The 10,597-nt window shown below is 41.5% G+C and overlaps 1 protein-coding gene across 1 annotated transcript in view; it reads left to right on the plus strand.

The window, feature by feature from the left end:
* Positions 1-9,530, plus strand: part of LOC138038510 (uncharacterized) — a 20,771-nt gene extending 11,241 nt beyond the window's left edge. The window contains exons 6-9 of the mRNA XM_068884390.1: positions 389-574; positions 1,473-1,595; positions 1,921-2,052; positions 8,381-9,530. Of these exons, the coding sequence (XP_068740491.1) occupies positions 389-574; positions 1,473-1,595; positions 1,921-2,052; positions 8,381-8,578 (639 nt within the window). The 3' untranslated portion in view covers positions 8,579-9,530. The remainder of the gene's footprint in view (positions 1-388; positions 575-1,472; positions 1,596-1,920; positions 2,053-8,380) is intronic.
* The last annotated feature ends 1,067 nt before the right edge of the window (positions 9,531-10,597 follow it).

Consider the following 10,597-nt stretch of genomic DNA (forward strand, 5'->3'; position numbering starts at 1 on the left):
GGCCTATTTTTGTTTTCAAATTTCGATAGCGCCGCCATCTTGAATAACTAGAGCGCACGCGCATATCCAACAATGTTGAAAGAGATGAGCAAACGGCTTTCACTTCATTCAGCATTCGTGATAACAAAAGAAATGTCGAACGGTTGTTGAAGCAAAGTTTAAACGCTTTTAAACTCATTCAACTTCGATTCAACATGTTTCAAAGGGGAGGGGGGGGGGGGGGTGGGGAGCCACTGTTTCAACATCGCTGTTCAACAAAATCAAATGGATTTTGATGCATATGTTGAAGCAGTTTACCGGGGCCTTTATATGTATTCAGAAGTTGGCTCAAAGGATCCTTTGATTAAGGCGCATTATTAATTGTTCGGTGTGCACCTGTTTTTACTAGGTCCAAGGCAACGTCGAACATTTCCAAGACACTTGCGGTGGTGTGATTCTATGGCTTGATAAAAATACTTATTACACAGCATTTACTGAAGGCTGGGCCCTTTACGCGGAAAATCCGCTCATAGCAGAATACTCTGACACATACAAGGACGAGCCCATGCAGAAATTCGGAATGCTGAAGTGGCAGGTAACTCAAAGACTGGAAAACTAAGATTTACTGCTCTGAGTGCAAAATGCCGTTCCCAGGATGTTGTGACTTACTGAAAGTACGGTATTGTAAACCATTATGGAGTCAATTTTCCTACCCCTGAACTGACGGACCCGCCAACGATCCCATGTCTTAACATCGTCTAATCGTTATCATCGTTGTCCATGATCTTCCATTTCCTATCCACTCTTGATTCCGTGCTGGATATGCAACGCTTTGCTCGAAACTCAGACAATCGACTTTGTGGGACAATAGGGCCGTTTATACGAAAGAAAATAAGCCGCGGCTTACATAAGACGCGAACACCCCGTATGAATGGTACAAAATGTACGTTCACGGCTTTCTGAAGCCGCGGCTTATCTTGGCCTGGGAGTTTATACTCGTATAAATAGTTCCTTTCGCGTATTATGTACATCGCGGCCAGAATAAGCCGCGGCTTATTTTCTCTCATATAAACGGCCCTAATAGAGAGGAATTTAGACGGGGAATATTAGGCGAGTTCATACTGGGGCCATACTGCGACAGAAGTCAACTCGAGACTTACTTTGCGCCTTATCGTCTTTTGGTCTGCTCAAGTACGCATTCGATGGGGTTAAACTAAACTTAAGATCGTACTTTAGCTTCTCTGAAGATACAAAGTATTAAGGTACTTCAACACAGGCATACTTAATTAACACCTTCTCAGGTCCCGAGTAGGACCCTGCGTGTAGTATTGCACAGATTTATTTCCGCAAGTCTTTTTAAGTAAGAAAGGCTGATTTATTTATCGACGGAGTCTCTAGAATTATTCCGTGAGTAGTAAATACTTTCCTCTCGTTTCTGGCTTTTACAAGTGATCTTGTAGTCTGTGAGCTTAATTTTCATTGGTTTCTTGTAGGTATGGAGAGCTATTCGACTCATTGTGGATACTGGCTTACACTACGTAGGATTTTCGAGGGATCAGGCTTTAAAATACTTCAGTGACTATGCCTGGGACGACACAGATCTTGCCAAGAAAGAGGTACGAAATCTATGCATGGATTTATGCTTTATTCTCGCTCAAAATGTTCTCCATTTCGTCGTTACCCTAGGGCTGTCCAACAGCTTAAACGATTCGCGATTCGACTCTGCAGAATCGACTCAACGTACGCACAGTGAGTCGATTCTCCTATAGGTGAGCACAGGCACCACATTGTGAGTTTGGGGGGCCTGTGACTTACCTGACTTGAAAGGAAATTTTAAGCTTTCAGTTGCCTTTCTTCGCTCGAGGTGATAATGATGACGATGATGGTGATGACAGTAAATATTGTCTCTGACGTATTCTGTTCGTTCCTTGACGTCATAAGGTCACCCGATACCAGAGCGATCCTGGACAAGCAACCGCTTACATGATTGGCCAGTTGGAGATAAAGAAAGCCGGAAAATATGCCAGAGATAAGCTCGGCGATGAGTTTAGTCTGAAGGATTTCCATTATCAGGTAAACAATTTTGATGAACGTATACACGTACCTTAGTTGTTTGCATGGACAGCGAGAAGGAATGAAAATTCGAGCTCATTTCTTTTCAATTTCATAGCACACATTCCTGGAATTTTTGAGATATTGCACGAAAGAGAAATTGTTTGTCGTTTGCACCTTTTAAGGCCGGGACACACTAGGCGACAAGTCGCAGCGACTTGTCTCTGCGACAAGTTGCTCCGTGTGTACTACTTACAAAACAAGTCGCTGCGACACGACGCCTGTTCGGAGCACACGCAGTGATCTCGTATGAGGGGGAATGTGAACTAGTTTTCTAATTCAATATGGCTGACCATATGACGCTCTCTCATTGGTTCATTTATATTTTGTCGCAGCGACTTGCTGCCGTGTACACACAATGTGACAACGCTGCTTTCGCTATTTTTGTCGCTGCGATAAGTCGCACGAATTCAAACTGGTTTGAATTCGTGCGACTGATCGCGGCGACAAAATTCTGCTGCAGCGACAATGATTTTCATGAAATTAACCGTGTCACACAAAGCGATTTGTTGCGGCGACTTGTCCCCGCTACGAATCGCAGCGACTTATCGCCTAGTGTGTCCCGGCCTTTAATTTTAATTAGCGGCATCGTAAGTATCTCGCTATTATTCCGCCTTGTTCACGTCTTATAATGTGGATTTGCATGAACGGTTTCAAAGTACAGACACAAACTGAATGGTTCCAATGATCGTTTCTTTGTAGTAGTACAAAGGCAAAGGTAAAGTCCGCTACAAGCCTAGAAGGCCCAACAGGCCGGCACCTATCTCCGGTTTCATGAAGCGACTAGGAGTATTTCTACTCCCCCCCTGGATGGGCCAGGACCCGAACCCGGACCACTCGATCCGGAGTCGAGCACACTGACCATGAGGCTACTGCGCCTCCCACAGTAGTACAAAGCAATGTACTGAAATGCGAGCCGCATTTGAAGCACGCCGAACTATTTTTCTTCTCTTTAACCAATAATAGGGTGTTTAAAGAACCACGAAGGTTACGTTGACGGCCACGAAAATGTCAGTTCAAAATATAAGTTTGAGCTATCCTACGTATTTCACGATTATTCAATCTTGTATATATTGTACAATATGTACTGGAAATCGTATGAACTTGAGTGCATTTCGTGTTTTATGGGCACGAGCGATGTTTTGAAGGTTCTCAAAATTGCGTGAACTGTAGGCGAGTGCAATTTGAGAACTTTCAAAACATCACGAGTGACCATAAATCACGAAATGTACGAGCAAGCTCACACCATTATTTTTTGTTCATTATATACTCTACAAAATGACTCCATCGCTTTCTTTCCATAGCAACTTCTGTATTGTACTCTATAATCTATTTATGCATTCGGCATTGACGAATCAGAAACACGATATTTTGTTGAGTGTATAATAAGGGCGAAGTATCCTATGACTAAATTGATACGGACGGATTCGAAATGAAGAGAGAGAAGATTTACTGTATGCCCACGTTGTCGTCAAAACCTCAATTGAAGTTGTTGTTTTGACGAGTAGGGTAGAGAAGTCCCCAAAAAATGCGTGCTGCACGTGCATCATTTTTCTTCTTTTAGCCAATAACATCACTGCTTTTTGCTGTTGTCGTTGCCGTAAGAATAGGGAGCTTAAGGACGTTCGCGCCAAAATCTTCATACCGTGAGATTTTCTTCATTTCCCGCCTAGAGCTAGGTCATAAAGTACTTACTCCAAAAATGAAAAAAAAAATGGGGGTCACCGACTTTGTTTCGGAGAAAATGGCAGTGGAAAAATGCCTTAATTTCGAGAAATCGGTCATAATAGCGAGATGTAGGCTCATCTGCTCATCCATCGAAAATCATAAAAATAAACTGTTGGAGTGAAAGTTTCCGTGCATAGGTTTTTAGGAGTGAGATTTTTAGATAATTGTATGCCGCTAGGGATGTGGTAAACAGTAGAGTTCATCCTCGACGAGCGTTTTCGTAAGCTCTATCCGTTGCAACCACTACCAGAATTCGATGGCACGAGGAAAGAAAATGTTAAAAAAAGATAACTTCTTACGGTGAGAATTTTTTCATTTCATCATATTTTGTAGATAGTAAGTAAAGTAAGTGATTCATGATTAAAAAAATAGGGGTCACCGATGATCTGAACGAGTAAAATCGATGTGATTTTGCAAAGCTCTTGGAAAAGTTCGTTTGTTACGCTTTTGCGTGACCTGTCGGGCAAGGACTGGAACCCAAGAGAGGATCGATCGTTGAAGAGATGAAAGGTTTTTACCGAAAAAAAAAAAACCCTTTCTCGAGAATAGAAACAAGGTTTTAAGAAGGGGTCATCTCCATTTGGTTGGTGTTTTGTATAATATCTCTCCATTGCCGTCAATCTAATCCTCCTGAGTGTGTTTTTTGTGAAATTCAATAGCTGAATTTTTACAAGCAGGTCCGCACAATTCAAGAGGAAGAGGACGAAAATACTGCTCAATTTTAACGAAAGTAAAGGAAAAGAACCTTAAAAACATGCATTCACTTTGAACTTAAGTTCGTAGGGTAATAAAAACATTAAAAAGAAACAGCCCCATTAAATTTACGCAACGGTTCGTCCTCGAGTTTTCCAAACTTTCAGCCACTAGTCTACTCGATCAGCTACCTTTTCCAGAGCTTTTCCATCCTCCCGCTCACTTCTCTTTGAAGTTTCATGAGGATTCGGAAATAAATGTGCCATTCTTTTGCCGGCCTGGAATTTTTTCCTCGGCGTTTTCGTCGCCATGTTATTTTCACTGATGCTTGAAAAATTGGTATGAAAGTCAAGTAGACTAGTGCACGACTGATAAAACCTCGCGAATATCAGTCGTGCAGTAGTCTACTTGACTTTCATAAATATTTTAAATTAAATTTTGACTGATAACGATCTTCTCTGATCCAGCGCTGTGCAAGACTTATCGTCGACGGTTTTTGCAAAGGTTTTAAAACCTCAACTTCACTAATGCTCGAAGTAATGCGTGACATATTACAGTCGCGTTACCTGCGCAGTAACGTTGCGCACAAACAATTAGCGCGAACGTCCTTAAGCAACGACAACGGCGACGGCAACGAGAACGTCATCTCAAAATATAAATTCGCGTTGTTGTAATCGCTTCGTGACTATTTCAACCATTTTAATATGACAAGGGTGTGGTAGTTCCTCAAAGATGACACCAGTCGGAACGGCACTCCATTTTAGGAGAGAAAATGAAAATTTATCCTCAAGTGCAGACGTTCTTCATAAAAACAAACAACATTTGGTTATTTCACGTTGTTGTTTTGCTGACGACGGCAACGAAATGGACAAAAGTGAAAAACGCACGTGCAGGGCGTGCGAAGCTATTGTTTTTACCCACTAAATATGCACATTTGTGACGTTCTCGTTGCCGTCGCCGTTGTCGTTGCTTAAGCTCCCTAATGGTGACGTCGACGAAAACGTCACTTCAAAATATAGTTTTGCACAATTGTAACTGTTTCACCAGTTTCTACCTCGTTCACGCGCCATACAATGTTAGCAAAGTATCCCTAAAGATAAGTTGGTACGGGCGGTTTCAGAGTAAAAATAGAGAATGAAATATTCTCTGTCGCATGCTCAGGGTGTCGTCAAAACCTCAAATAATTGGTGATTTCAGTCGCGTCATTTTTGTACTGATTACAGCAAATATACGTATTAAAATGCGTGCTGCGCTTGCAACAAGATTATTTTTTCCTCTTTTAACCAATGAAGTTATTGTATTGTGGCATCGTCGTTGCCGTAGCTGAGGTAGGGAGTTAGGGAGCTTAAGCAACGACAACGGGCGACGGCAACGAGAACGTCACAAATTTGCATATTTAGTAGGCAAAAACAATAGCTTTGCACGCGCTGCACGTGCGTTTTACACTTTTGTCCATTTCTTTGCCGTCGTCAGCAAAACAACAACGTGAAACAGCCAAATTTGAGGTTTTATGAAGAAAGTCAGTACTTGAGGATAAATTTTCATTTTCTCCCCTAAATTAAGTGAATTTCCGACGAGGGTCAATTTTGAGGAACTACAACACTCTTTTCATATTAAAAAAGGTAGAAATAGTCACGAAGCGATTAAAATGACGAAAATTTAGATTTTAAGATGACGTTCTTGTTGCCGTCGCCGTTGTCCTTGCTTAAGGACGTTCGCGCCAAAATCTTCCTACGGTGAGATTTTCTTCATTTCTCGCCTAGAGTTAGGTCATAAAGTACCTACTCCAAAAATATAAAAAAAATTGGGGGTCACCGACTTTGTTTCGGAGAAAATGGCAGTGGAAAAATGCCTTAATTTCGATAAATCTGTCATAATAACGAAAGGTAGCCTCAGCTGCTCATCCATCGAAAATCCTAAAAATAAACTGTTAGAGTGAAGGCTTCCGTGCGTAGGTTTTTAGGGGTGGGATTTTAAGATAATTTCATGCCGCTAGGGATGTCGTAAACAGTAGAGTTCATCCTGGACGAGCGTTTTCGTAACCTCTATCCGTTGCAACCACTACCGGAATTCGATGGCACGAGGAAAGAAAATTAAAAAAAAAGATAACTTCTTACGGTGAGATTTTTTTCATTTTATCATATTTTGTAGATAGTAAGTAGAGTAAGTGATTCATGATTAAAAAAATAGGGGTCACCGATGATCCAAGGGAGTAAAATCAATGTGATTTTACGAAGCTCTTGGAAAACTTCGTTTGTCACGTTTTTGCGTGACCTGTCGGGGAAGGACTGGAACCCAAGAGAGGATCGATCGTTGAAGGGATGAAAGGTTTTTACCCCAAAACAAAGCTTTCTCGAGCACAGCAACGATGTTTTAAGCAGTCGTCATCTTCATTTGGTTAGTGTTTTGTATAATATTTCTCCATTGCCGTCATGCTCGTCTTCTGGAGTGTGGTTTTTGTGAAATTTAATCTCTGGTTTTTTCCACGCAGGTCCGCACTATTCAAGCCGACGAGGACGAAAATACTGCTCTATTTTCACGAAAGTAAAGGAAAAGAACTTCAAAAACATGCATACATTTTCAACTTAAGTTCGTAGGGTAATAAAAACATTAAAAAAAGAAACAGCCCCTTTAAATTTATGCAACGGTTCGTCCTCGAGTTTTCCAAACTTTCACCCACCACTCGATCAGCAGCTACCATTTAAAGAGCTTTTCCATCCTCCCGCTCACTTCTCTTTAACGTTTCATGATGATTCGGAAATAAATGTGCCATTCTTTTGCCGGCCTGGAATTTTTTCCCCGGCGTTTTTGTCGCCATGTTATTTTAACTAATGCTTGAACAATATTTATGAAAGTCAAATAGACTAGTGCACGACTGATAAAAACAACGCGAACATCAGTCGTGCAGTAGTCTACTTGACTTTCCTAAATATTTTTAATCAATTTTGACTGATCACGATCTTCTATTATCCAACGCTGTGCAAGACTTATCGTCCACGGTTTCTGCAAAGGTTTTCAAACCTCAACTTCACTAATGCTCGAAGTAATGCGTGACATATTACAGTCGCGTTACCTGCGCAGTTACGTTGCGCACAAACAATTAGCGCGAACGTCCTTAAGTTCCCTTTTAAGAAACGAGCGACGACGGCTACGGCTAAGGAAACGGCAACGCCAAATAGCAGTTTTATACTAGAGACGAATAATACGTCCAAGACGGGGTATTTCGTCTGCAATTCGTCTAGATACAAATCCGGTGTTTAGACGAATTAGGGACCAAAATTCGTCTTCGATGGATTCTTCTATCAGCACGTCTGTAAGAAGTGCTAGCAGACGAATCAGACGAATCAGTCGTCTCTCGTATAAATTCGGCCACTATTGGTTTAAAAAATGATTGTGCTGCACGTGCGGCCCACATTTTTGTACATTTCTCTCCTGTACTCGTCAAAAGAACAACTTGGAATGACCAATTTTAAGGTTTTGACGACAACTTAGACAAACAACAATGAATCTTTCCTTCTCTCTCTCTTTACTTTAAGTCCGTACCTACCAATCCGGTTATAGGATACTTCTCCCACATCGTGTAACATAAAAAAGATGGAATCATCGTGAAATACTTAGGAGAGCTCGAACTTGTAGTTTAAAGTGACGTTTTCGTCGCGTTCGTGATTTCTTTAACTCTCTGATTCTTGTGTAATTCTTGGCTTGCACTCGCGTGATTAGACGACCATGTTGATATACAAAACAAAAGCAAAATGTCGCTTGCCTTTTGTTATCATTACGCCAGGTGCAAGCCAAGGATTGCTGGACACGTGGTTAAAACAGCAACTCGAGCTTGTGGAATAATTGATATGTATTTTTCTCGTGGTAGGTCCTCAAGCAGGGATCCTCTCCTCTGGCCTATTTGACGGATCATATCAATAAGTACGTGGCATGCGTTGAAGATAGCACCAATGAGGGTTGTGACGTCATCCTAAACCCTTCAACAAAAACTCAGACGAAAGAAAAATCAAGGGCAATCCGCCGGCCAATTATACCGAAAAGTACTGATCTTGAGCATTACATTTAATTTCAAGGCGTCATGACAAATCTTTCCCAGCTTTCGTTAATTATTGCGGCTTTGTTAAGATCTTAACATTGGATTATCTCTCGCCTAGTCTTTTTATTGTTTTGTTTTTTTTCTCCAAGTGCCAGTGCCCCCGCGTGGCGCAGCCTGTGCGCTTTCGTCTCTATCCCCCTCTCCCTCTTCCACACCGGAAATATCGTGCTTTTCTAGGCTCCTTAGTAAAGAAATACGATATGATATGATACGATACGATACGATACGATTACATGACATGACATGACATGACATTGCATGACATGATACGATACGGTACATACGATATGATATAATGATATATGATATATATGATATGTACGGTGCCCTGTAAGGGACATCAAATTCAAAAACTCTACTTATCTAGCACTGTCACTTATTTATCTGGCAGTGTCACTTATTATCTAGCACTGTCACTGGCACTGTCACTTATTTATCTAGCACTGCTACTTATTATCTAGCACTGTCACTTAATTATCTAGCACTGCTACTTATTATCTGGCACTGTCACTTATTTATCTAGCACTGCTTCTTATTATCTAGGCCTAATTAGGCCTAAGGTTAGCTTTTATGTGCCAGATAGTAAGTAGCAGTGCTAGATAGTAAGTGGCAGTGCTAGATAGTAAGTAGCAGTGCTAGATAATTAAGCGACAGTGCTAGATAATTAAGTGACAGTGCTAGTTACAAAATATATTTTGCATCGCATGTCCCTTACTGGGCACCGTAGATATGACATGACATTGTCTGGCATGGCATGATACGACACGATACAATACGCTATGATGTGATATGATATGATATATGATATGACATGGCACGATATGATATAACCTTATACACAGTAGACTCATCAGGCAATAGCTAAAACCAAAAATAAATACGAATTAAGATAAAAAATAAAATTACATTAGTAAGTACTGAAGACCTGTTTTACGTGAAAGGAAAGCAAAAGGAACTTTATTCAAGTGTCTAGTCGTTCTAGCGCTGGAGCGCTAATTGGCGACACTGTGAACTTAAATTAACAGTGAACGCAAATCATGTCAAATATTGGTTTTTGGAGGAGAGGGGAAACCGGAGTAACCGGGGAAAAACCTCTCGGTGCAGAGTAGAGAACCAACAAACTCAACCCACATATGACGCCGAATCTGGGAATCGAACCCGGGCCACATTGGTGGGCAGCGAGTGCTCTCACCACTGCGCCATGAGTGCCGTGTATGACGATTTTGAATGTCGCACGATGAGAGATCGAAACGTTCCGAGGAAGTTAGCCTGAATCAACTGAATCAACTCATCTGGTTGGCTATGAGAACTGAAGCTATTCTTCAGACACTTTGTGTTTGACTTTGGAATAGCAAGTTTATACCCCTACTTCTTACTACTAATCCTCTTTATCACGCATGTGCTGACACAAAGCCTCAATGAAGGCTCGCCACTGTTCTGTTCCCTGAGCCTGCTCTTCGATCTGTCTCCAAGAGCACCTGATGTTGTCTTTCAGTTCTGCTTTGGTGGTTCTTCGCTAGGTTTTTCTAGGTCTTCCAAGTGTCCTGGTCCCTTTTGGGTTCTAATGCAGGGCTACTCTGGGCATACGGTTTAGGGGGCATGCGTAGTATGTGACCTAGTCAGCTAAATCGTCATTTGGCCAGAATATTTGGAATGTTTTCCTGAGACAACCATTGTAAAAAGCGTCAACTTTTTTCATGTCCCTTTTGGCAACGCACCAGCACTTTGACTCTTACGGTAGTACTGACTGTGAAGTATGAATTCGCTCTCTTCGGTTTTGTTTATTTGCTGTTAGCTTTTCTTTGCGGCACAATCCATTTCTATTCATTGTGAATCTGTGGTTACGCCTTCTGTGTATCTTCTCTACAACTTTGACCAGTTATGTTTGCGGAATGGAGAACATTCTCTGTGTCAGCTGCCACTTGAGCTAGGAAATGGTTTTTAATAGGCCATTTTACAGGGGTTTGCTCAGCGACCTAGCCTGTGAAT

The sequence above is a fragment of the Montipora capricornis genome, chromosome 2, assembly GCF_036669925.1.
Source record: "Montipora capricornis isolate CH-2021 chromosome 2, ASM3666992v2, whole genome shotgun sequence".
Lineage (NCBI taxonomy): Eukaryota > Metazoa > Cnidaria > Anthozoa > Scleractinia > Acroporidae > Montipora > Montipora capricornis.